This window comes from Saccostrea cucullata, unplaced genomic scaffold, assembly GCF_032062105.1.
Source record: "Saccostrea cucullata isolate Sc308-1 unplaced genomic scaffold, CSIRO_AGI_Scuc_v1 ctg1221, whole genome shotgun sequence".
Lineage (NCBI taxonomy): Eukaryota > Metazoa > Mollusca > Bivalvia > Ostreida > Ostreidae > Saccostrea > Saccostrea cuccullata.
The window spans coordinates 74,892-102,408 of NW_026928331.1; the positions used below are offsets into that span (position 1 = coordinate 74,892).

At 30.5% G+C, this 27,517-nt stretch overlaps 3 protein-coding genes across 3 annotated transcripts; 1 reads left to right on the plus strand and 2 right to left on the minus strand.

Moving 5' to 3' along the window:
* Positions 1-2,462: 2,462 nt before the first annotated feature.
* On the minus strand, positions 2,463-8,476 carry LOC134277235 (WD repeat-containing protein 73-like). The gene is made up of 10 exons (XM_062759552.1): positions 8,272-8,476; positions 8,009-8,080; positions 7,581-7,662; positions 6,347-6,435; positions 6,065-6,135; positions 5,629-5,674; positions 5,110-5,222; positions 4,448-4,749; positions 3,988-4,024; positions 2,463-2,858 (listed from the first exon to the last, which is right to left on the minus strand). Exons 1-10 carry the CDS (start codon positions 8,322-8,324, stop codon positions 2,668-2,670), a joined length of 1,056 nt encoding a protein of 351 aa, XP_062615536.1. The 5' UTR covers positions 8,325-8,476; the 3' UTR covers positions 2,463-2,667.
* A 13-nt stretch (positions 8,477-8,489) lies between these two features.
* LOC134277237 (arylacetamide deacetylase-like) lies at positions 8,490-16,809 on the plus strand. The gene is made up of 7 exons (XM_062759555.1): positions 8,490-8,615; positions 10,777-10,980; positions 13,275-13,367; positions 13,864-13,990; positions 14,281-14,344; positions 15,045-15,166; positions 15,915-16,809. Exons 2-7 carry the CDS (start codon positions 10,828-10,830, stop codon positions 16,580-16,582), a joined length of 1,227 nt encoding a protein of 408 aa, XP_062615539.1. The 5' UTR covers positions 8,490-8,615; positions 10,777-10,827; the 3' UTR covers positions 16,583-16,809.
* Positions 16,810-17,575: 766 nt separating this feature from the next.
* LOC134277229 (receptor for retinol uptake stra6-like) lies at positions 17,576-26,865 on the minus strand. The gene is made up of 17 exons (XM_062759545.1): positions 26,861-26,865; positions 26,607-26,667; positions 26,310-26,395; positions 25,972-26,105; positions 24,640-24,803; positions 24,261-24,487; positions 23,873-23,952; positions 23,593-23,654; positions 23,131-23,302; positions 22,364-22,439; positions 22,138-22,216; positions 21,827-21,870; positions 21,491-21,607; positions 20,434-20,535; positions 20,056-20,219; positions 18,515-18,658; positions 17,576-17,828 (listed from the first exon to the last, which is right to left on the minus strand). The coding sequence occupies exons 1-17, from the start codon at positions 26,863-26,865 to the stop codon at positions 17,626-17,628; spliced, it is 1,920 nt and encodes a 639-aa protein (XP_062615529.1). The 3' UTR covers positions 17,576-17,625.
* Positions 26,866-27,517: the final 652 nt, after the last annotated feature.

The following is a 27,517-nucleotide window of genomic DNA, read 5'->3' on the forward strand; positions in this document are numbered from 1 at the left end:
CCAAATATGGAAACGAAACAAAGGAAAACTAAAAGTCAAAAATATAAGAAACTATATGAATGTAAAAAGGATTCAAATTTGATTCTAAAAATTGAATACTAAAAATTGATAAAGTTAATTACTCACATATTGGTGATGTCATATCGTGAAAAATATCTGATATAAAAAAAAAAGAGGAAATACATGTAAATGGCACTTCATTCATCACGATTTCTTCCTGATTTTGCAGATTTATAAAAAAAATTTATAAACTCATACGCTTGAGATTGATGATTTCAACATTTTTATTGTCAACTTTGCAAAATCATTTTAGGCAGTCTCTGACAGCAAATTTCAAATTTTCAGATGCTTATTTAAATGTCGACTTCTCAATGTTTATCTCTACTTGTTAAAATTTTATTTTAGCGCAAAAATAATTTCGACTGTGTCACATGAAAATAATTCGGACTAGGCACTCAAGCAAGTTTATGCTAAATCGGACATCTACTTATCACCAAAACATCTGACAAGTAGGTATATTAAATACAAGTATAATTATCTAACAAGTCGACAAATTTGACTGACATGAAGAGATGATTTTCTGAAAATTCTGCATATTATTTTTCTGGATATCAACATAATTATCTGACAAGCTGACACATTCATCTGGCAAGTCGTTGTCTGACCTGTCAAATGCTATGCTACCTGTCAGTTAATGATGTGGACTTGTAATAAGCTATCATAATGTGGACCTGTCAAATGATATGTCGACTTGTTACATGTAGATAATTAGAAAAGCTTGACTATGTCAGATAATTTTGTCGATTTGTCAAGCTTTAAAAGGCTTACCGCATTCAGATTAGCAAGCAACAAATATCTTCAGAAGTATGCAGTAAAAAATGAAAATTAAATAAGAAAGTTCAATCTTCGCAACAATTAAATGCAGCTTTCGTTTTACTCTTGCTCTTACTGTTCCTGGAGAGATATGTCTATATTCATTGTTGTAAATCACCAATTTTTGCTTTTTATTTCCGATTTATTTTCCCTTGGAGTGGAGCATGTTTCCTCGTTTGAAAACATGATAATAATGTTGTGGATATCTTCCATGAAAATTAAGGAAAACAGACTGAAAATGTCTTACTTGAACTATATTCCTTTTATCGGCTAACTAGTAGTGTTTGATTTATTTCGGCTGTCACATTAAATGCCTCGTGGAATATTATCTGAATGAAAATGTTATCTCAAACGTCCATCGAAGGACCGAAAGGTGTGTATCAAAACAATTTGGAGATCTACACTGTTTGTGGTTCCAACTTTCATCTCTATCATAATTATGTCAAAATAAAATGACAACTCAGATCATATTTTGCGCACCTGTTTCATATTTTTCATTTTATAAAATATACTAAAATTACACTGTAATGGCATACCAAAAAGTAACTGATAATTTTAACTTTTTTTCATGTAAAATTGACTTGTTTATGTAACAATATTTCGATCCCATAAACCATGGGGTCGGAGGTCCCATACATTAAAAATGGTTTACTACAAATCACATTTACCATTGATAAAATATTGATTTTCAAAGGTTATTCACACTTTCTGACAAAATTTTTAGTGACTACATGTATTACATGTTTTTCAAATGTGTTAACGAGAGAAACAGCTTAAAATATTATTGTAAGAAATAAGAACTTAGGTTCTGCTGTCTCTTGATGGAGTGATACATCTTTAAAAAATTGCTCAAAGGTTGTAGTAGTTTCCGCCGGTAATAAATCATTGGTTAAACAGTGTGCATGTATTTATTATTATCCTTAAATCCACCAAAAACTATATGAACGTGATTTTACATGTGTAAAGTGAAAAAAATGACCATAAGGTTAATCTTTTAAGAAAAATTACATACTGTAAAATCACACATTTTCGTGGAGTCAAATTTTCGTGGTTTGAGGAAAAACTCTTGGTTCGTGGGGATTTGATTTCGTGGATGTAGAATTGTTGAGTAGTTTATATGTCACATTTTACATTTCGTGGTGGACATGAATTCGTGAGTCTCTTCACACCTCGAAAACAACAAAAATTAAACCCCCATGAAAATTTGTGATTAAGTTCTAAACAAAAATATAAATATGAACATTTTTAACAGTTTAATATGTAAGTTTTTAAATAAATACAGAATTAAAAAAAGGTAAAGGCATAAAAATATTGATTACATAACATAACATCCATCATATAAACAATCATAGCTATGTTGGAAAAATCAGCAATGTATACATTAAATACTTGGTTAGCCAATATATGTAGTAAATCTGGAACAATTTTTACGACATTTAATTTGAATTTCCAAAGAAACCGAGTCCCTTCACATCTGTGAAATTGGCTTCAATTCAATTTCAACAATTATTGCTTATAAAAAAAACTGTAACTGGTATACATGTAGATTTCAATCTCTGAAAAGCTAACATAACGGAATAAAATATAACGCATTTGAAATTAAAGTATCTTGATGAAAACTGAAATCTCAAATACAATGGATATGTTGAAATGATTTGAAATTCTCAAAAGCTTAATCTTTAAATAATTTTTCCTGGATATCTCAAATCCTCAGATATCTGTAAGTATTTTCTTCTCAGTTCCATCCAGTTTTACAAATAAAGGTTCAACTGTATAATAGTTTGAACCCTTTCTTCAAGTGTTCTGCCATGCATGCAAGGACCCGTCCGTCGCAGCTGATAAAATTACATCCTCTATTGGGTGACTTAGATGAGTTACAACCTTAACAACCAAAGGGTCATCACTACAATTTCTAACATGTCCTTCATGAACAAATATTGGGGATGATGATTCTTTTGAATACAGGTAAACATTTCCATCAAACCCTGTAAATATTGGAATTGTATGTCTTTATTTGTAACACTTTGAAAAAAAAATGAATTATTTGGAGAGACTTTTGAAAAGTGTATATATATTCCAAAGAAAGTTAAATTTTAGAAGATAAAGCAAAACAAACTCTTTTCTTTAAAAGGGACTTTTCCTAAGAATAATTATACATTGTATTTGTTTATCTAGTTGAACTCTCACAAAGGATTTCTGATACAGATATTCTGTATGTTCACATTTTTGATGGACTGAAGAAAAAGTTTATGATATCTGATGGTTTTGGGTATAGAAGTTGAATAATATATAAAGGAGAACTAAAAGTTTGAAAAATCTGATGGTTTGGGCATAGATGTTGAATAATAATAAATATAAATGACTCTCTAAAACTTTGAGGTATCCTTTGATTGCAGATATACAGTAAAATACATTCAGTGAATTTACTCTTACAGTGAAGTATTTTCACTCCGCTAATGATTTTACCAAATTATGTTTATAATGAAGATTTATCTATCCTGGAACCTTATTATAAACGTGTATTACTTCAAATCTGCATGAGCTTTGAAGGACTGATTAAAACGTTCAGACATCAATTGGTTCAATTAGTTAAAAATTTTCAGTTTGTATTATAGATATCATTCATTCAATAAATATTTACTGCCAAATTAAAATCTGCTTATGAACTTTGAAGGTAGCCCAATTGCAAATTTAAATAAGATTTTTTGATAAAATAAAAGTTGTAAATGCAAGTTGAATATTTCCACTATTTACATGTTTTATAGACATCATTCATTTTCTTCCAGTTTAGTACTTAAACATCACTGCGGTAGCCATTTTTTAATGAGACTTGACGTTTTAAAATCAAAGATCTATAATGCCTACAATGCCCACACATGGATTATCCATATATAAATCAAACCTTTTGATCAGATAAGAAAGTTTGGGAAATATATCTATATACAAAGGATTTTTAACATTATTTTATAGAAAATTCCAGTTTTAACAAAATTGCTTCCCTTATCTACTTTATAACCAATAAAATGATTATAAAAAAGAGCCTCCCAACCGCATTTTTGTTGGAGAAAATTTATCTGAGAACCAGAGAAGTGAATTTATGCATTGTAGCCTTACCTGAAACTGAGTACTGCATAAGGTGATCATTCTCCTTCTGAGAAGAGATAAATTCACAAATATACATGTTATTAAAAATTGTCAGTTTTCTACGCACTCAAAAGTCTTATTTACAATTTGCTTTAAAATAGAACTGGAGCTGCATTAATATGAACATATAATACATAAGATATATCATATGTTATATAAAATAAAAATGAAGTTCCATATAATACATAACTCGATATATCATATGTTATATAAAATAAAAATTTTATTCAGGGCGCATACATCTGGTTATATTATTTGAACTATGAAAAAACAGTTTTTACAACTCAGTGTGCCTTATTTTTGTAATGATTTATACATGAATTTCTTAGATTTGAAATACAAATTATTGCACCGAAAGTCATTGATAAATCTAAATTTGACTAACAGTTGTTTCCCCAAAAAAGTATGAAGGAACTTGCAATTAACTTACCTTTAAACAAATTCTGAGGTTCTCTACATCTATAGATGTTAAGCCAATATTACTGGAGCTTATCTTCTGGTCAGGTTTCCTGACATCAAGGAAATGAACACGACCCATACATGATAACTGAACTACATCATTCCCTTTAAGATCTAGAGTCCAGTTAGAAGACTGTTCAGAACTAGTGTCAAGAACAACTGGTAATTTCTCCCTCCTGTCCCATTTAAGTAATTTTCCATTTATAAGACAACAAAACACAGTATGTGAGTCCGATTTTCTGATGCTTGTAATTTTGCCAGCATTTGAAAATTCTGGAGAAAAAATTAAATAAAAAAATTCTATTTTCAAAATGTAAAGGTGCCAAAAAGTAACCTGCTCTGTGAGCCATATTTAGCTGTATACTATTATAAGATCATCAGAAACAACCACATCTCTGCAGATTTATTGGAAAATATGTATATTTTTTAACATGCAGAGTTTACTGATTTCATGCAAATAGTGCAAAAAATTAGACCAGGATTAGAACTAAGAGACACCCCATGCAGATGTACTTTGTCATGACTGGACTCCTACTAGACTAGTATAATAAGGACTAAGTACAGCAAGAAAGAATAAAATTATGAAGAAAAAAAATTATTTTTTCAATGGAGTGAAATAAAAGTTATACATACCACTAGTGCCTTGTACAATAGAATGGGCTATGATGTCTGTGCAACAAAGGTTATCTCCATGAGAACCAAAAGTCACATGATCCTGATTTTGTACTGCTATTAATGACCATGATCTGTAATTAATCATTAGCTGACCAATTAATTTATAGCTGCATGAAGTCATAGATATTCATACTTATATGAATGCAAGTTTTTGTCATTTTTATTTTTCGTAAGAACTTCATTTTGAGTAATTATCAAGAGTCTGCCTGCTTGTAAAAACATTTTCTCACATATCTCTGTTTCATTAATGATTATATACAAAAATGACCACAGCTTGAATGTGAAAAATTTTGTCTTGCTCATAAATGCGATATAGCTACCTCGCAAAATTTAAGTGTTGCAAATTCTAGTGATCTACAGTATATTAAAAATCCATGCATCTTTGAGATGACATGGCAAAGGTAGGTGTATTAGATTAAGGCATATAATGAATTTGAAATCAGAAATCTAATAAATTTACAGTTTAATAATACTCACCCTCTTGGTTTTATGTTCTTCAACTTTCTGTCTACTTTAATCAGATCTGAAATATCAGCAATATCAATATAAATGTACCTTCCAATGTAATTTCCAAAAAAATAATCATTTTTTTCAGTTTTTTACTGAAACATGAGGAACAATATTAATAATTGTAAGACATTAATAAATACCAGCAATCATTAGAAAAAAAATAACAGTGATATATAAATTTTTTATTGCTTTATAAATGATAAACATTATGAATAAAGGACTATAGTGTGAAAATATGCAATAGACGGGTGAACTTTAAATAATTCATAGTCTAAACTTTTTCAAGCAAACATTATCTCAAAAGCTATGTACAGATGAATCTCATTACACAAGATTTGTATTTCATACATTATTGCAGTACAAATTAATTTTATCAAAAAAAATTTACCCCAGTAATACATACCTGTATCATGAGATCCTAAATTCCATATAACCAGCTGACCTTCGGCATTGACAGCACTTGTGCAAATTAATCTGTCAGTACAAATTACAGTTTGATATTATCAGAAGGAATCAAAAAATCTAAACCTTATTCAAAAGTACCGGGTATTAAAGTGCAGTATTATTCATTTTTGATCATTTATGAAACATGAATACATAGATCCTCTTTCCATCCAAAAAAACCTATTTTTTCAGAACAATGTTAGATATTGTAAAAGTTGTAAGGGTGTACTTGAATGCTAACCTTGTTCCCAGGATGTGCTTGATATCCCTGATCTCTGTGGAACTGAACCCACCCGTAAGAACCTGGAAATCTCTGTTCTTTGACAATGCCTATAACATTCATCATGAAAATAAAATCTTATCAGCTCACAGCTCTTGTATTAACATGATTAAGGTTCATAAATCCTCTGCTCACTCATATAAAATGTTACTTGAACCTTAATGATTTTCCAAAAGAAATGTATTTTATAAGTAAAATACCGACAAGTGTAGCAAAGCTTGCGGTGCAAATTTGGACAAAAAAGACACTTCATCTTGGCAAATCTATAAAGGAATAATAGACATCTATGTCATTATATAAATGGTGCCTGTTTTGGAGGGTAACAGTTGAAACTGACACCCCAAGGAAAACCATTGTCAACCGACGCGTCAGCGGAGGTTGACAATGGTTTTCCGAGGGGTGTCAATTTCAACTGTTACCCTCCAAAACAGGCACCATTCATTTTATTATACTGAATGTATTGTTGATTTAGGATGTCAGCAAAAAAATCATCGATCGTCTTTACGTTCACGTTTAGAAAACTTTGAAACTCCCTGCTACTTCGAAAAAGATTTACTGACCTCTTTATTGTTTGTTTGATACCCTAAAAGTCCTTTATCATCTAAAGTTTCGTTATTTCTGCACTTGCAAGCATGTTTCGTCTGTCGTTTGTTGTTTTCAAGTAAGCTACATCGGACGCAAGCTTTTATTGACATTAGGTTTATTCCGGTTCTTTCAAACGCGCAACTGACGCTTTTAGAATTCTACGGTGAACCGCATGTGGCATTACCGTTGTGTTACCCGTTGTCACGTGTGTTGCTATGGCTGAGGGTAATAGAACGGATTGTTAACTGCGTCTAAACCAATCAGATTTTAGTATTTAACATGAAAGTATAATAATAAGAGTTATCTCTCTTATCAGAGTATCAATGACCCTTAAGAAATCCAAAGGTTTGAATTAACTTGCTTTTGCATTATTTGTATTTTTTTAACTTCATAATCATTTTTCTTGGGGAAGGGGAGGTCGAGTTGCTTTGTAAGCTTTGAAAGTAATGATTAACTCGTACTTTATAGTATATATATTTTTATTTTTTTAAATTATCATATGAGTACACATCAACTGCATACTTCAATACTTTAAAATATTGCTTTCTTTGGTTCTAAAAATTGTCAGATATTTTAAATTTAATTTAAACTTGATAAAAAAAAATCTTACCATATCTTCAGCTGAACATAGTTTATCTGGAAGGCTAAGTTCAGTTACTTCATGTTTATACATCCCTCTTGTTGCAACACAGCTACCTATTAGTTAAACATGTACATAAAACAGCCTGGAAATTTTCATATCATTATGGAAATTACGTTTTGTACATGAACTAAAATAGAGAAAATGTGATGAAGCAGATCAGTTCTCAAGAATCCTTGACAAACAATTCTACATCAATCTGCCAGTCTTTCACAGATTGAATTTAATTAAAAAAAATTACTCTACTAATTATGATAATGATAAATGTTTAAATGTACACAGGGGCTCGTTATGATTTATTTGTCTCTTTTAATTTGACCACTCCTTTAATTTAGGGGTGGGCAATAAAATCGAGAGGTTGACAAATAAATCGCGACAAGCCTCTGTGATCTGTGTACAAACCGTTTGTGTCAATCCATTCTAATGCTGTCACTGGATATTGTAGATCGTACATGTGCAGATGTTTGTATCTACAAAAAGGAATTTAAGAATCAAATTATTAGAAAGCTATATACAAACAGCATTTACTTATTTAAATAAATAATAACAATATTAAAGTAAGCAGGTAAGTACTCATGTCAGCTGTTGCTGCTGAAAGTAAGGTGCCGTTGAAAACAGTAGAGTCGCTTTGTTTCACACAAAGTTACAAAAAGTATTTTACCTTGTAACCGAATCAAATAGCCAATCGTCATCCTCAGTACCAGTATCTGTCATTTTTCAGCACAAGTATAACAACACGTGTGTGTGGTGCTCTTACTTTCACTTTCGTATAATAAACGAACCCGATCGAAATGAAAAATGGTATTCAATATACAAAGAGCCCGCCATACAATATTTAAAGGCATTCTATTGCGTTATGAAAGGGAAAATACAGTACGTATTTCTACACGTCAGTCATCCTGAAACAAGACAAGAAATTTTGTCATTTACTGAACCTTATACCCTGTTAAACAAATACCAGCCTGATAACAAATACTGACGTACACCCAGTTCTTGGCCATACAGGTAAGAAATTTATATATACATATGTCTGTATTCAAGCATGCAGTATTTCGTTATTAGTGAACTACTTTTCAGTTATATTCCATAACTGCACCGCCGAGCATTATTGGTGTACATACTGCAGGCCCTACATGGTTATGATATTTGACATTTCTCAGATTATCCAGCCGCTTGTATGGCGGCCTATACGTTTTGAAATTCTCGGTCAGAATTTTTTTCTTCATATTCTGCATTATAGGCCCTTGGATCGCTTACAAAAAATAATGGTGGTGTTAAAAAAAAGTGTGGAAATCTTTACATAGGCCGGGTGCCCACTTTGGCCAATAAAATTCTTTTAGATCAATTGCTTTAATTCTACAATTTTACTTTCTATCCATATCAATATATATTTTATAAACAATCTTCATTCGCCTGCTAACAAAATTCATTCCGAAATTCCGTATACTTCCCGATATATTCTGAAACAAAGTCCAAACTTGGCCTTAGTTTTTTGTTTTTTTTTTATTTTTTTTTTTTTTTTTTTTTTTTTTTTTTTTTTTTTTTTTTTAAATCAACATCAGCTTGGGCTGATTGTTGAATTGTTCATTGCAGTTTTCTAATTATTTTTTCGCGAAAGGAATTATTACAGACTTAACCTTACGATCTTCTATTTATATATAAGTAGAAGGACAAAAATAAGAATTTATAACAGTTGCGTACTATCTGTCCTACTCTATGGGTCACAATGCTGGAGAATGACAGAAGGAGACATATGCAAACTCTCTAGTTTCCACAATGGATGCCTCAGAAAGATCATGAGGATTTTCTGGCCAAACAAAATTACAAATTTGGAACTACATGAGAAGGCCAGCACAGACAACATGCGAACTTTGTTGACTAAACGGAGATGGCGATGGATAGGGCATGTGTTGACAACATCACCCAAGTAGCCCTTAGATGGACACCGGAAAGGAAGAAGAAACCTGGTCGGCCAAAGACCACCTGGCGAAGGACAGTTGAAAAAGAAATGAGGGACCACAAGCTAACATGGGGAGAGCTAGAAAGAAATGCTTAAGATAGAGAGAAGTGGAGAAATCTAGTCCTTGCCCTATGTGCCCACGGACATAACAAGGACTAGGTAGGTAGGTAGGTAACCTTACGATCTGGAGTAAGAAATCAACTGTTGAAAGATTGTGCAAATACATGTACTATGCATCTCTTCACTGCATTTCAAACAATGGCTGTGAATGATCAGGGGCCCAAACTATAATTTCGATTTTAAAAAAGTAGGTCAGTTTTGTAATTGATTTCAGAATATCTCAGGAAGTACAGTATCTGGAATTTCGCAATGAATTTTGATAGTAGTGAAGATTGTTTATGTATATGTAAGGAGTTCTATACTTTTATCTTTTTTATACATCTCATTTTTTTTTTTTTTTTTTTTTTTTTTGGTTTGAACATATTATATTTTATTGAAGAATCAAATGGATTAGAAACAAGTTCTTACAACTTCTTACAACTTACTGGTTCCTCTCCATAAACAATAACATAGCAATATGTCATGCAAATAATACATTGAAATGTAATATTTATAATATTTTCAAGTGATATAAGTTAATAACAATTCAATTTAAAATTTATACGTTTCAGTAATAAACAATGGACAGCAGCAAAAATATTATTTTTAGTTGAATACTTGAAACAGGCAAACCTCTATCACCCCATAATAACAGATTAGTGTCCAGCCAATTCTTCAGTCATGAACAGGTGGTTAAAAAGATTGTTTCTAGCATTTGCATACTTTCTACAAGCAAAAAAATAATGATAAACATCTTCATACTTTCCACATGAACAATAAGAGGACTTTTGATTATATTGCGTTTATAAAGATCATAATTAGGTAATCAGTTGTGTCTTAGTTTAGTATAAAGTATACGGATTTCAGCGATCTAAAGGTCTGTGTTCTGCATCAATGATAAGTGACATGCGTATAATCAAACAATTATATAGTTCCGAAATTTCTCACGTTTTCCACGCCTTTTTATGATTTTAATGGATATATTTTTAGTGCTTATCACATAAATTTCAAAATTCTAAAAACGTCAGACATTTCGGACCATAATAATTATCGTGCACATTTCATTATATTATAAAAAAGTATTATTTATGATATTTTTTTATATAGACAGATACAGTACATTAAAGACCACCGGGAGAATTCTTCGTACAATTCAATATGGCCTGCCTTTTCGAGGGAAGTCTCGTATTTGGCGTTGGAATTTTAGCAATTCTGACGTACAGGTTTTTCATTATTCCAATGCCACCACCAGCGGAGGAAATAATGAAGAGGCGGATTTTACTGCTCATGTGGTGGATCATGGGAAGAGTGGTAAGATATTTAGACAGTATTAACAGTTCTTTTGCAGGTATACTTATCTTTTAATTTTTTGTAAAGTTATAAATAATCTATTTTTTTCGTACGTTTAAAAATCATTTAATTTGTTTGTTCCATTTTTAAGTAGATTGTTATTTGCCGACTTTTGCGTTCGTTTTCTCATTTTATTTCCAAGGGTTTGGCTAAATGTCTAAATACTTACTAAAAACGATGTCTGCAAGGTCAATACGGCTTTTTATTTCTGCATTTATAATTTGGGTTTATTCCCCGAACGTCTAAAACCTATATAAACAGTATAATTATCACACTCAATTAAGAGGCCCTCTGAGGGGCACAGGTAGAGTTTACCTGTGTTATCTTGATTTAATATTCTAAATCAAATATATCTATTTTTCTGAGAAAGTTATCTTGATTTAATATTCTAAATCAAATATATTTATTTTTCTGAGAAAGAATATGAACCAAACCATAATTTATTTGATTAAATAACTATATTTCAAGACACCAAACAAGTGTTTTTTCATATGAATATTTTTATTTCAGTACATTTCTTTACAAGCACTATGACACAATGTATGTAAAGTGATGACAAGTTTATTATTTACAAATATTTAATTTTTAAAATTCATGAAACACTTTGAGCACTCTTCATTAAAATCACATTTTAAGTACTATTTAATATGCTTTTCATATCTTATATTAATATGGGAAGCAGAGTTTATATCACTTCAGTTCTATACATTTATTAGCACTTTTTTCACATTTATTGGGTTTAATCTCTCATCTCATAAGCTCAGATTTTGAGGCTGGGACAGGTGTAAAATGAGCCATCACAGAAAAAGTCTTATCTAACTTTCAAAGTGAACTGATCTAACCAGTCTCAATACCAATTATTCATAATTTATGTTGTTAGTTGAAATTATATTCAAAATTCACAGTAGTGATTTGTTTTCAAATTATTGAATGCTACATGTATGCTTCTTTGTACATTTTCACAAATGCATAAAATAAAATTAATAGTCTTAAGATTTAAGTTTTATCATGGAGACTTAAAACGATTTTGAAAATGATAAATTGTTATTACATTAAATGTATTCAGAGTAAATGCTTACAACTTAAGCTAAAAACGGACATGAAAATTATTAAGTACTATAAAAAAATAAAAGAATTCAACGGATGTATTGAAAAAAATTAAATAAAATATATCTACAATGTCAAGATCAATTAGCACAATAAAATAAACTTTTTTCTAATTTAAATGAAGGTAGTTTTATGCTACAAAATTAAAATAAATACTTTAAAAATTTGAGTAGAAAAATATTTTTAACATTTGAAAAACATTTAATTCAATTTATAGGAATTATTGGTAAGATTTTTGAAACATTGATTAATATAGATTGACTAAAATACCTAGTAAATACTTTGAACATTTGAGTAAAAAATATTTAAAAAATTGAACAACATTTAATTCATTTTATAGGACTTATCGCTAAGATTTTACCAATATAACTTACAAGTCTTTGAAACAGTCATATAAATGCAGGTAGTTTATTCATACAGTTTAAGACACAGGTAACACAGGTAAACTCTACCTGTGCCCCTCAGAGGGCCTCTTAACGTTCGGGGAACACACCATAATTTGACTGGTTCATCGATAGGCGCGGTTTAAAAAATCACGTGCGGGGCGGGACAAATAGAGACAGAAGCGGGGCTTAGAGCACGTTGGTTTGCGGAATCGAGAGCATGTACATGTAAATATAAGGAATAACTGTCAGATTTTTTTGATTTCATGACCGTCACGATGATCAATCGATTGGCTTGCGCAATTATTTTATGCATAAACGCCTTTATGCAAGTTATCAAGCAAGCCAATCGATTGATCACATCATGAAACCAAAAAACTAGACAGTTATTCCTTAAATATTTACATTTCCAATGTCTGTTCGAGATAAAATTACAAATAGTTAATGTACTTTATTCCTCCATCGATGTATTGGTTCATCGATAGGCGCGGTTTAAAAAAATCACGTGCAGGGCGGGACAAATAGAGACAAGAAGCGGGGCTTGTAGCACGTGGATTGGTGGAATCAATAGCATGTAAATATAAGGAATAACTGTCAGATTTTTCGATTTCATGACGATGATCAATCGATTGGCTTGCGTGATAATTTTACGCATGCAAATTATCACGCAAGTCAATCGATTGATCACATCATGAAATCGAAAAATTAGACAGTTATTCCATAATTCTGTAACTAGTAAAGTATAAAACATTATTTTTACGGCAGACTAAGTTAAGAATGTGGTTAGGAAGAGGCCATGAAGTCGTGTTACTTCGACTAGAACCCCCACCCAAACAACACACGGGGGACACTGTAATAGTAAGTTTTATAATTATACTTTTATGTATAGAACCTAAAAAATATGCACATATACATGTAATATGAACTTCAAATTATGAGCATGCTTTTTATTATTGTTCAAAACCTAAAACTCTAGATATTTTTTAAGTGTAAATTTTTATATATATATATATATATATATATATATATATATATATATATATATATATATATATATATATATATATATATATATATATACATTTGATTAGTACAAGTTAAAAGATTATTACACAGATTCCTTCATATTTCTCCCTTTGTAAGTCTAGAATATATAAATTATGCATTTTTTGTCTTGTTTGAGTATCCCGAAGCTTATATATTGAATATTCGCATATCCGTCACTGTTTTTAAAGTGTAGATCAAGACATTGATCTAAGAACATTTTAACATATTTTCATTATAAGTTTATTTCGTTAATTCGGTGAGAAATTATGTAAAAATAAATAACAAAGTAAACATATCTTACACCCAGACAGAAAACACGGTATTAGGAGGCATTCCTGTCCGGATATTTCGCCCGGTAGGAACAAATACCAGTGACGAGAAACTCCCCGGAGTGATATATTTTCACGGAGGAGGGTGGTGCTGGGAAGTGTGGGGTGAGTTATATCAGTAATAAAATACGACGAAAGTTGAAAAAAAACTAAATGAAAATCAGTTTTTGGGTGTTTCCATGATTATTACATGATAGGAATGTCATAAATGAATTAAAAATTTTATTCTTCGAATCTGCAATTTTCCAGCCATTTTTTCACAATTTTATACTTTGCATGTTCTTTCAGCATTATCTTTTCTTTACATCTACCATTTTGTAAAGAATAAAAGAGAAAAAAAGATTGCGATTTGTGGAAAATTATTTAATGTACTTCTTCATTTTTATTTTTCGTAGAGGGATATGACTCGGTGCTTAGAATTTTGGTACGATTGAGGAAAATGGTTATTGTATCAGTTCGGTAAGTAAACAAAAGATAAGGCGAAGATCTTTTTTTTCTCTCTTTCTTTTTTAAATTATGAGACCTCAGTTAAGATTTTTGATTTGTCCGTTTATTTCCTGTCACGACCTCTTGAATACATATGTATGTGTCGAACTTTCAAACATTTCAAGATCGTAGAAAAACAGCATTTTAAATATATTTCTTAATTGTAAACAAACAGTTTTGAGTCATTGGTAACATTTCTAACCTTAGCATCACAGGCATCACTAAATGTCTGTATTGAATAATGAAGACTGAATAAACAGTTGAAAAATTTACGGAGTGTTTACTGCATTACAGTACATAAAACTTTTAAAATATCTTTTCTTATCAAGAGATATAAGAAAAATGACACTTTGATCATTGAGAATAATTCGTCAGTTCAAAATTTCTAATCTTAGATTGCTACCACTTCAGTTTTACATTTGATATGTATTACCACAAAGCCTTCAGACAACTTTTTTGAAATCATATAGATTAATTAATTTTTCATGATGCCTTCAACTCCACAAGATAACATTTAATAAGTACAATTTTGAGGTTTTGCCATATTTATGTCTAAAATAATTATTTAAAAAATTATTTAATTATCTGATTATTAAAAAAAAGCGAAATAGACCAATGATTGTTTTAACATCCATCATTTCAATAAAAATATTCAAAATCTTCAACATTACAGTTATCGCCTCGCTCCAGAAAACCCATTTCCGGCTGCACCGGACGATTGTTTTGCCGTTACTCGTTATGTTTTAGAAAACAGAGAATCTCTTGGAATAGACCAGAACAATGTCACATTGATGGGTATGTTTCCACAGTAATGTTAATAAACACAGAAAAGTGCCATTTTTTTTTCTTTTGTATTTACATTTATGCAAGTCATGCTTAGAAATTTCTTTTTCCACATCGAGTGTCCGAAACCATTGTTATCAGAGAAGTATGATGTCTGTAGATTGAAAACTGAATTCTTCGCAAAACTCGGACTTTTACTTCGAGGATACTTGTTATGTTTTGTTTATACCTCTTAAAGGGACATGGATACCGTTTCAGCTTAAAATTTTCAATTTTTCCATTTTTGCAAATATTCAACTAAGAACTTTCTTTTGATCATAAAAAAACTTCAGTTGTCGGGTACAAAGCAGATTAAGAGTTCCAAACCTTTGTTATGTAAACAGAGTGTTGTCATGTTTTTGTTTACAATATATGTTCATTCAAAGCAGATAATTTCAATTAAGAAGTTAGTTCTAAATACGATTAGACAGTTTCTAGTGATTTGCTGAAAGTCATTTTGTTATAAATATGACATTTTCTATACTTGAACAAAAACAAGGAACGAGCCTTGTTTACATTGTGAAGAACTTCAACTTTATGTTCCGTATCTTGTTTGTTTATCAACAAATGATGTTCAAATTTTGCTGATCATGCATTAGAATTGCCTTAATTAGAAATTGTAAACAATAAAATTGGTTAAAAAAAATTCACTTGAAACTGTGTCCATGTCCATTTAACTTGTAGAATACTAGAAACTAATTTCTATTTATATTTTTAAAAGGAGATAGTGCTGGTGGAAATTTAGCCATGGCTATGATGACAAAGTTACTGTCTCCCTCAGTAGTAAGAGAAAACCTTCCAAAAATTAGGAACTTGGTTCTCATATATCCTGCATTACAAGCAGTGAATTTCCGCACGCCATCTTACCAAAAATACAGAGGATCAAATGTTCCAACTATTCTTTCTTCTGAACTAATGATGAAATTTTACGTAGCTTATGCTTTAGGAATGGAAATTGTAAATATTGATGAACTTCTAGAGAATAGTCACTGGACAAAAGAGGTAGAAGAAAAGGCTATTTGGTTAGAGAATGACAACTTGCCAGCCCAGATTCGTGAGGGCGCGAATAATTCATCCAAACCTAGACTAGAAAATCCAACTTTAGCGAAGAAATTGAACAAATACCTTCTTGATCCGCTGTTTTCTCCTCTACTAGCAGACGACAGTGTTTTGAAGAGGTTTCCTGAAACATACATTTTGTCTGCAGAAATGGATCCCCTTAGGGATGATAGTTTCTTATTAGTAAACAGACTTGACCGACTTGGAATTAATGTTAGACATCGCCACTGGAAGGGCATGGATCATGCCTTTGTTGGTATTCCAGATCTCTATTCAAACTCCCAGAAAGCTCTAGTAGAGATCGTAGAATATCTTAAGGAACATTCTTAGAAAAGTATTATGACGATGTACGATTTCTGAGAAAACCAACTTACAAATCATTTGACCCCAAAAGGTTGTTTGATTATGCTTTTTTGTATATTTAGGTATCAATGTCATATACGTATACATGTATATAAGTATAATTACGAGTATGTTCAATAATTTATTTGTTTACAAATAGTTTTCTTTTTTAGTGAACATAAAAAAGTTACATATATAAATAATTCCATACGCTATTAACCCAGAGAATATTTTTTCCTTGGTTTTTCAAATGTTATCAAGATTTGTTACAAAGAGTGCATTATTCCTGTGGCAATCAATGCCCATTGGTTTCTTTTTCAATATAATTGCAATTAAGTGAACAATTATTATAAAACTGAAAAGCGTTGTTGTGAATTACATGTTAATATTCATGTAGATGCATGTTGCAGTGATTAAACCTTTGTCTAAAAGTTTCCTTTGAAAAGAACTTGCCTTTAGTTCTACGTATTCTGGAAATCCAAATTATACTCTTAGTGTACTTTTAAGAATTACATTCTTCAAAATCATGCTTCAGTGTTGAATACTTTTAACTTCCAAATCAATCAAAGTGTGTTCCATCTATCATACCTACATATACATGTATATTGGACAAGTTAACTTTCTAAGAATCTTTACTCCTTTCAAAATTATTAACTGCTGTTACGGAGAAACTACAGACGGACGTCACTACAGACTTCACTACAGTGTATTCTTAGTGAATAAATAATTTGTTGAACTGCACAACAATAAAAATATTCTATCAATATGAAAAAAATTCTTTAACGTAATTTCATTAAACATATAAGAAATAAATTGATTTTTCATAATTTGCTTATAATTATATGAAATTCAACTAAATTGTCACTCTTTTGAATTTTCGTGTTTTGTGCTACAATACATGTAAAGTTTTATCACAAATTGCATATATTAAACGTTTGAGAAATACAAAAATTCAAATTGATTAATTACATAGAATGCAGTAATGTAAATTCAATCATAATATAAATGCAATTGAACGAGGGTTTTATTTTTTAAATTTTGGATTCGGTGCATCTTTTTTCCTCTGGTATTGCATACTGAGAGAAGAGAATTTCCTTAACATTTTCGTTGCGCTCCTTTGCCAGAACCAGTCTTCTTTGAAGCGAGAGTTCTGGATTATTTACAAGAGTGAAGGCGAGCAGCCATTTCCATTTCGCCTTCCGTCGTTTCTGATCTTTCATTTCCTCTTTCTCATCTACAAAGATATTTAACGAATCTTTGTACAAAAAAAGGTTATATACCTTCTTTATGCGGGAAGTGTTTTATTAACCTCACTGAAATTTAATCGTCACCATTTTTATATGCATTAATATTTTTTTTATGTTCAATCCTTAAGTAAACATTTATTAATTTGTACCTTTTAAGGATGAGATCATTATTTCTGTATACATTTAGTTTAGGAAGGGCTAGTGTACATTTATGACATGAGGTTGGATGTCAAGGTGTTCAAACTGTTAATAAAGTTAGATGAACATTGCTTTGAACTTTTAAAAGTGAAACATATTTTAAAGTTTTAAAATATATTTTAAATACTCTTTTGTGCTTTTTATTATATCAGCAACATACCTATATCTGAAAGTTAAAAAAATATGTAAATGAATATTCATTTTGAACTCTTCGTTATTAAAAAGGAAAGAGGGTGGAAAATGTTAGATGCTGTTTTCTCTAAATAGCGTTTTTCAATGTCGTTTAATATACATTATAGTATATTTTACTTTTTCTACTAACTTGATCATGTTGATGGATATTTGATAAAAAAAAAAAAAGATAAGTTAAATATTTGGGTGTTTTTATTATTTGAAGGATAAAACTATTTAAACAAATTCATAGTTGATGGAGTTTGCGTGATACATCGCAGATGATTTAGTATATTCAACTTACCCATTGGGGTACAATCAACATCATTTAATTTGTTTCTTTTCAAGGTAGTCAATGATTCTGCTTGTAAAATACTGATGAAAACCATAGCAACAGGGTTCGTATGTGTACTTTCCACGTGAATAAAACCACAATATGCATCAAAACCTGTGTATAAAAAAATAAATTTAAGGTATGTCACTCGTCAGCTTTTTAGAAAAGTTCACGTAGAACCTCTTACTTCAAAACTATTTATCAAAATTCAATTTTTATAACATATTTAATTTCAACAATGTTAATGTTTTAACATTCAACAAAAAACTTGTAAAAAAAAGCTACAAAGAAGCAAGATTTATGGGGGACTATTTTTTGTGGTGGAAGGATATTTAGCAGATAATTCTGCAAATCTGCACATTTATTAAATTAAATATCTTGGACTTTCAGCCTCACATACTTTTACTCGGAGAATATTTTCCATGATATTGATTTAAAGCAATTGCTAGGAAATATTTAATATAGGCAATTTCTTTAATATATAATTTTAGAAGAAATATTTTTCAACCGAATATACCATTATTTGAACAAACAATTTTGCTTCAATCAAAAAATAACATTTTCAGCAAATATGAACAACAGAAGTTTATAAATGATTTATTTTTCTGTCATTAAATTAGTTAATTACAAAATTACATGCAGCTCATTTTAATTGTCTTAATTTATGAAAATCACCTTCCTCGAACAAACTTTGCCAAAAAATGAAGATATGTCAAATAAGTCAATATAAAATTAACACCATTTTTTGCCTGAAAATCACATATTTTGACCATTACTTCAAAAATAACATCACTGACCCCAACTTTTTCTTTCATTATTTTAAAGTACTCGATACTTGTGACTGATCAACACTTCAATCTTAAAAAGCTTGATTTAAGAAAACGTTTTATTGCCTTTTTAGTTTTTTTAATACCCCAAAATATGTTACTTTTTAGTGCAGAAAGGTCACACAATAATTTACGCGCATTAATTTGCAAGATTTTTTTCAATGATAAATATTATTCAAAATATTTTACGTAAAATAAGATATTTTTTGCCATGGTTACATCTGATAAAATGAAATAAAGGTTTAAGTAATTTACCAAAGAGTTAAAATTTAAGTGCAGAAAGGTCAACTTCATTGTACCGTAGATCAGTAAGTTGAACACTGACCCCCTATTTTCTCTACGATTTTGAGTCACTCTATATGAGTATTATCTAAAATATACTTCTCAACAAATCCTTGATTTAACAAATTTCACGAGTGACATACCATAAAATAGTAAAATAACTACGATGTATGTTCAGAACGCTCAAGAAACATAATTATTTCAAAGAAATCTTAAAAATCCAAATACATTATTGGACTCTTATTTAAAATATAAACAACAAAATAAGATGTTTTGGTTGTTCAACTTGTTAAATTAATAATAGATGTAGTGTTCATGAATGCAATTAATAACTACGAATTACTGTAGTACTAGTGCATTTACGAATTTGGAGGGTTTACACCAAGGTCTAGTTATAATTACCTGGGTCAAATTGTTGGAATTTTCTGGGCAGCACGCTATGGTCCAGACGAGGAAGGAATAGTGATCCTAGAATTATGGACTTCAGAATCCTCATCAGACACGAGAATATACCAATGAAGATGTTGTAGAAGAATAAAAAGTAGGTCACAACGAAGAACAATCGTCTACAAAAAAAGAATTAGCGTTCTTTTAACCCCAAAGACATGTGTTATTCATTATATACACTACATGTTATGTTTTGCAAATTATCAAGTATTGTTCATTATTGCAAACATACAATGTCATGTATCTATAATAAAATAGAAAGTCGCATGAAATTGAATTAATGTATTTGATATGAAGATAAGTAACAACAATAAATTTTTGACATCGTGGTACCTATTATCCATAGCTAATATATCTCCTTTCTCCTGCAGAAATAAGAATTTGGCCAACAACAGCTGTCCGATGTTTAACAGTATAGAAGTCAGTAGCACAGGCCTGGAATAGTAAATTAACAGATTGCTCATTTTACATATATAAAAAAAGAACTTTTAAGATTATATTAGTTAACATGAAATATAATTGCCTGGCTAAATAAACAACAGCATCTAGGGCATGTACGAGGGTTGATCCAAAAGTTCGTGGAATTTCTTCATATTTTATTTATTTTAAAGTGGAATTGGTTGAAAATTACACACTTGAGGAATATTTCAAATTAAAATATATATTGAATATCTTTGATTGTAACTCTATGGCAGTTGCCATAGAAACGGTTGTTTGGAAACCAAGGATTATCATTTTCATATAATACGTGAAATGTTAAACCGCCCAGTGTGGTATATAAAACAAAAATTATTTCATTGTTACAATCTTTTAAAAGCAGAGTTTTACTGGTATTACTGGATATTTTGTTTATAAGTTGATGATTTATTCCTTTAAAAATAAAAAATAATTTAAGTTTTGTGAAAATCGGGATAACATATTCCAATGTTATGACAAATTGGGGAAATGCATTTAATTACTGGTTTTTCAATGGCATAAGAAGAAACATAGAACTTCCATGACGTTGATTAAAGGTGTGGTCGTTTTTTGGAAGCTCTGTTTTAAGTGCATATTAGACAAATTTCATATATTGACATCGCTTCTGAAAAAACATGCATTTTTAAAACTTGAAAAAAAACAAGGCTTTTCTTGAGAAAAGAAATGGAGAAAAGGCCAGCATTTTTAATTTTCATTGGGGTGAGATGTAAACGTGACGTGACATATCTAACTAGACAAAATTTTCTATCCATTTTCAGAACGCAGAAGGTAATGGAAACTGATGAAACATATAAGATTATGACTCTATATTATGAATATGCCTGTTGTTTGCTTTCATCAAATCAAGATAAAATTTTAGAAAGAAATTCCACGAACTTTTGGATCAACCCTCGTACACATTAAGAATACACACCAAATCCTCATAACCTGTGATACTAGGAAGTCACCAAGGATGTCCCATATAATTATTGTTGTTGCTATTCCAAAAGACACAATCAAAAGCAAGAGCAGCTGGATGAAAAATCCTTTAAAAATAAAAAATAATTTACTGCTCTAACATATTCCAAATATTGTGCATGTGTAATCATGAAGCAATATTGAATGAATGCATTAATTTCATATAAGCAAAAAAACATGCATTTTTAAAACTTAAGAAAATAATTACGAATAAACAATTTAATTTGCAAGTCAGTAAATTTAGTCTACAGAAATTTTCTCTATGCAGAAAATTTTCCTAAAAGAGGGAGATGCAATATACCCTACTTGATAACCGGCATATCGCATGCTTCCGACCTGAAAATAATAATTATCAAAAGTAGATCAAACTCTATTCCTTTAATGTAATTGCAATAAAATTTACTTATATGAAGTATTCCCAGTAAATTTTCCTAAAAGAGAGAGAGGGGGAGGAAAGAGAGAGAGGGGAGGGAAAGGAGAGAGAGGGGGGAAGGGAGAGAAGGAGAGAGAGGGAAATCGAGAGAGGGGGAAGGAGTGAAAGAGGGAGGGGGAAGGAGAAAGAGAGGGAGGGAAGGAGAGAGAGAGGGAGAGATCTGTACACACCATCAGGCTTGAATTGGATTTTTCGGCCCTAGGAGTGAGATGTCTGGACTGCCCTTTATATAGTGAAAGTAAATTTTGTCTACAAAATAAACATAATTTTCTGACTAAACATCGTTTTTATTTTTTAGCACTTTTTATTGTATATGATCCTTGGAAAAACTTTTTTTAATTTTTAAAATACAAATTAGAGACACTTATGAAAGAAAGAAATAAGTTATAATATTACCTGTAAGATGTCAAATAATGAAACAGAAAGACAAAGTTTATGAGGAAAGCAAATGACAAGGAGGTCACTGTACAACCTGAAACAGAATGAAGGTATTCTTATTAATATTAAATGACACACCGGAAATGAGAAAAAACAATTGTTCTCTTTAATAAATAATTAAAAAGCATGATGTTCAACTACATATGTATATTTTATTTCAAATACATCATGGCTCCTTCTCCATTGGTTCCTGATGGAACATAAAACCTAGTTCACAGTACAAGTACATGGTTCAGGACAATGTTTAAAGTGATATAAAAGAGGCTGGGTGGTCGTTGCCATTTTTAGACTATTTCGATCTCCTTTAGAAGAAGAACTCCATATAAAGATATACAAAAATGATCAAATTTTAAAACTAAAATGTATGAAATTTTTCTTTGTCAAATGATAGTTGACAGCTAAAGATATCATATCTAAAAATTTAAGTTATATCTGGTGGTTAATTTCTTGTTAATTTGTTGACCCCCAACCTCCTTAAAGGGTTGCAGGGAAAAACTATTGAAATTCATTTTCATTGTGTTTTGTTTAATCAGCATAGATTTTTCAAAGTTTTGTTAATGCAAACCAATCATTTTCTAATTGTTCGGCGTTTAAGTACGATGGATCCTCATGTACATGTCAAAAAATAACAACATTCTAATATGTTTCATGAGTATAATTTTCATGACATACATGTACTTTAGAAAAATTGTCATTTCAGCATGATTATTTCGTCTCTGACTCACCTCTGAAAGATCTGACAAAGTAATAAGCTATATATAATCCTTCTCTTATTGTTTCTATAGAGGCTGCTTCTCCTGGTTGAGCGGTCCATCCAATGGATTCAAACTGTGCGATCAGACCATTCTCCAAATAATCAAAAACCTCGTACACTATAACTAAGGACTCCAAAGAAATCTATGTGAACAAAAACCAATTTGCTTTAACAGACGCTCAAGACTATATTTCAAATACAGTATAGAAAATGTTACTTTTACATATGATGTCTCTGACATTTTCTACCGGGTATTTATCAATAAGATATGCCTTAAGACTACTTTCATAATGTATATTTTTATTGATAAATAGAAAATATGTCAGAAAGACTATAGGTGTGTTTCAATTTAATTTAATATTGAACATTGATAAAAAATGAAAAATAAAGTGAACACCTGGCTAACTTTTTATGTTGATGAAACAAAATTTACCTTATACAGCAGAACGAATCCTACAGCCATTAAAGATATCATTCTAGCTGAATATCTGAATCCTGAAAAAAATTATATTAAAAGTATCTTAATTCAAGAAAACATGAAAAACATTTCTTTTAAACACTTGAAATAAATATTTTTAGATAGTGAATCACATAATAATAAGGATTAAAACAGTGACATCTACATTGTTTACCTAAACGATATAAAATATACAATTGAATAAAGAACATTATTTTAACAACACACACTTTCAATGCATACTATGCATACTAACCTTTCTCCCTTCTGTAGAATATTTTTTCGGAGAGAGATTTCAAACGCAAAATGATTTTATTCTTCATACCCTCAGGGGGCCTGCATTTGAAAATAAAATATATATATATATATATATATATATTCGACGCTACTTATATACATATCCTGTTAATAATGTATTCATTTGAAAACATATGAAAACATTCTCAAATAGGGGGAAAATGAAGATTTTTTCATCTATTAGAAAAAATTAATCTTTACAAAGGAGACGTTCAAAATCCATTGAAAATTGTTAATTAAGAAAAATTACTTGAACAAAAGAAACTCCTTATATTTATCAAGAAATAAGGTCATCAATCAAGTAAAAACCAAAACAAACAAAGAAAAGAAAAATTATCAAAACTCACGGTGGAGGGGGATCTGGTTTAATGAACAGTTTCCTAACATGATTGCCCTGATACGATTTCCTTATGGATTCATAAAGATCATCACTGCTTTCAAAGTCAACAGCAAGTTTTATTTTTTTCCTCGGTTTGACGATGGAAATAATAAATCTGGCGGGTAGGCTAAAGGTAAGGTACAGATAGCAGATAATTTCCGGCAGCAGCCCGATAATTAGGACCAAATAGGAAATCTGAAAAGGAAGATTTTAATATGCATTTACGTACATCTATCAAGATAATAACACTAATTTTACTATCTAAAAGATTTATGAATATATATATTAGCATACAAGTTTTCATATTTGAAATTCCTTTCTTAAATAAAAAAAAAAAGGTAATTTACTGTGAATGGTTGTTTACAAAAGGAAGTGATGAAGAAATCAGCCGTGAAAACCCATGCAAATATTGTAGCAATGAAGTATCCTATTGGACGCTCTGCAGTAATTCCAGCAAACAACGGATAGTAGCCAAGACCGTATATAAACATCGAGGTAAGTGCAACAAACACTGAAAAAGAAAAGTACAGCATGCTTCTATACTGCAGATTTTAAAAAGACATGCATCAGATATGCAATTGAATGAACAGGTAATTGTGGGCTTCTTTCAATTCAACCATGGGGCTGGTTAAACTTCTTTTCACAAATTATATTTATTAATGTTATTTATCATAATATGTAACATAGGAATAAATTGGTAAAACCTCAAAACAATCGTTCCACTTAAAAATTACCCCACTGCATGATATGTGAAGAGATTATTTGAGGGTTTTACCGATTTTTTATTCCATAGTACACATGATAATATGAATAAGTGTAATAAATATATGATTAATGAAAACAAAACAAGCCCCGGGGTAGAATATCGTGGAGGAGGGTTGATTGTATTTGGTTGAGAAATCAATTATTATTTTGTATAAACATTGCGTTTAATTACATTGTAATTTGCATGTAAGCATAAATTCGACTTTTCTGCACATTAGCAACTACATTTTATAATGTTCAAAATCATTGGTGATTCTAATATAATGTCTTTAATATTCAACTGAAAAATACATAAATTGAGTAAAGCAACGTATTATTCATGTTATGTGATGACAACTTCTACCATTTGATTAAATATGAACGGTGTATGTTTTTAATATTTATCTTCAAAAGCTCTTTTCATCGTTAACCGTAAAGTGTGACTATGAGAGAACTCGACAAAGTCATGAGAAAGATTTTGGTGTTCAGTAATGGTTATGAAGATTTCTTTATTCCCCACTCAAACTTGATTTTATACGTTCCCAAAATTTTGGATATCAAATGTATTTTTAAAAAGATTTAGAAAAAGAGCATAATTATAATTGATTGATTGCTTGTATGTTGTTTAACGTCCCTCTCGGGAATGTTTCGCTCATATGGAGAAGCCATCACTTGCCGGTGGAGAGCTGCAAATTTTGTCTTATACTCGGCACTTAGGGCCATTGAGCAGGAAGGGATCTTTTTCGTGCCAGCACCTACTGCGACACGGGACCTCAATTTATACGGCCTCATCCGAAGAACCGATATCCATGTGCCACAGTGCGATGCAAAACCACGACATGAGAATCAACTCCTTACTTGGCGACTCTAGAGCAAACGCTCTAACCACTGCGCCACGCAGACGACAAATAAAAGTAAAATGTTATCTAACAAACCTTTAAGGTATATTGGACCGTTATAGTTGAATGCATATTTAGCACTGAATACAATATCGGAACAGAGACGTGCGAGGGTTCCAAATGCAGCAGCATAGGAAAATCTGTGAGATCTCTTGAGAATGTCCATAGGGCTGAAAAAAAGAAACTTTAGGAAATCAGTTTGGCTGCGTTAGGATTTCAAACGTGTTGCTTTATATTTTTATTATTTACATTTGTACGTTTGGGGTATAAAAAAAACACCACCTTTCACCAATGGTATAAAAAAGGATAAAGATCGATAAACTGTCAAAATAATAAGTTTACACCGTTGTTTGTATTTTATTTGATGTACTTACAATACAATTCCAGGTCGTCCATTTAACACGTGCAGTTTGTGTTTGGTTCTATGTGTTAAAAATGCCAACACTAATGTGGCAATAGCCTGCAATCGAAATATGTAAAGCAATGACATATTCATGAAAAACATGTTAGACATCTTTAACAATTTTTTCCATAACCAAATTGATTTGTTCAGAGAACAATCTAAGATTACAAATTGATAAATTTATTCATATATAATCCTATTATTATCGTATTTCATATACATATTTCTGAATTATGATTTTTTTTCTTCCTGAAAAAGTAATAGTTACCGCTGGAAGAAGTAAGGCTACCCTGAAATTTTGATGGGAATAAAGCACCGGACATATTTCCCTAAAAATAAGTAAATATTTGTTTTAAAAAGAAGCATACAGTTACAAGCAAAGTCACTAGGAAACTACATGTAATGGTTAAGTCTTGCAAATAGTTATTTTTAATAAAATTATATGAATCACAAAATAAATCACAAAATTCACATATTGCTATTGATAAAATATCATACAGTGTATACTTACACATAGGATACGTCATTTGTAAAATTTCAAACGGGGCGAATTCAAAGAATAGCATTGATATAATTTCTTAAACAAAACTTATTGGTTCTATATTTGTATGTTGCGAATTAAAAGAATTGGGGCAAAATTGACAAAATATATCAATAAGTGTGAAAATCTTTGAATTTTAAAAACAATTGAAAAGTTGATTTAAAGCGAAAATAACCCTGTATACAGTATTGCTATTGATAAAATAACATACAGTGTAATACAATTTTACACAAATAATTAAATTTGTTTGGCCATCCCACTAAATAAAAACACTCTAATGCTAAGATCACGTCTCACATACATGTATATACGAAATACAGATTAAACCATTGAGACCAAGGCCTCTGTGTCCATTTAATGAAAATTGATCATGAAAAGGGGATAGCATTGATGCCATGGTAGCTTTCTGAAACCAGAAATAATGATTAAACAATTTTATTAAAAGGTTGAACTTTAAAAGTTATATTTGTATGTTGTTATCTGTTTGGTGCATGGTTGAAGATTTAGCATTCATTAAAATGACAAAAAATATCATTAGCTCATACATCTAATTATTGACTTTGAATTTTAAAAATAATTGAAAAGTTGATTTAAAGAGTATGAAGACATACTCACCGTTGGAATATAGTATCTATAAC

Excerpts from the sequence above, each read along its gene's own strand:
- LOC134277235 (XM_062759552.1), bottom strand. The coding sequence starts at position 8,324 with ATGACAGATACTGGTACTGAGGATGACGATTGGCTATTTGATTCGGTT. Across the intron at positions 5,675-6,064 it reads TTTAGGATCTCATGATACAG|ATCTGATTAAAGTAGACAGA; the intron begins GTATGTATTACT and ends CTGATATTTCAG. Across the intron at positions 4,750-5,109 it reads TATTGTACAAGGCACTAGTG|AATTTTCAAATGCTGGCAAA; the intron begins GTATGTATAACT and ends TTTTTTCTCCAG.
- LOC134277237 (XM_062759555.1), top strand. The coding sequence starts at position 10,828 with ATGGCCTGCCTTTTCGAGGGAAGTCTCGTATTTGGCGTTGGAATTTTA. Across the intron at positions 13,368-13,863 it reads ACACGGGGGACACTGTAATA|ACAGAAAACACGGTATTAGG; the intron begins GTAAGTTTTATA and ends TCTTACACCCAG. Across the intron at positions 15,167-15,914 it reads GAACAATGTCACATTGATGG|GAGATAGTGCTGGTGGAAAT; the intron begins GTATGTTTCCAC and ends TATTTTTAAAAG.
- LOC134277229 (XM_062759545.1), bottom strand. Across the intron at positions 23,953-24,260 it reads AAACCAGATCCCCCTCCACC|GCCCCCTGAGGGTATGAAGA; the intron begins GTGAGTTTTGAT and ends TTTCAAATGCAG. Across the intron at positions 22,440-23,130 it reads CTTTGTCAGATCTTTCAGAG|GTTGTACAGTGACCTCCTTG; the intron begins GTGAGTCAGAGA and ends ATTCTGTTTCAG.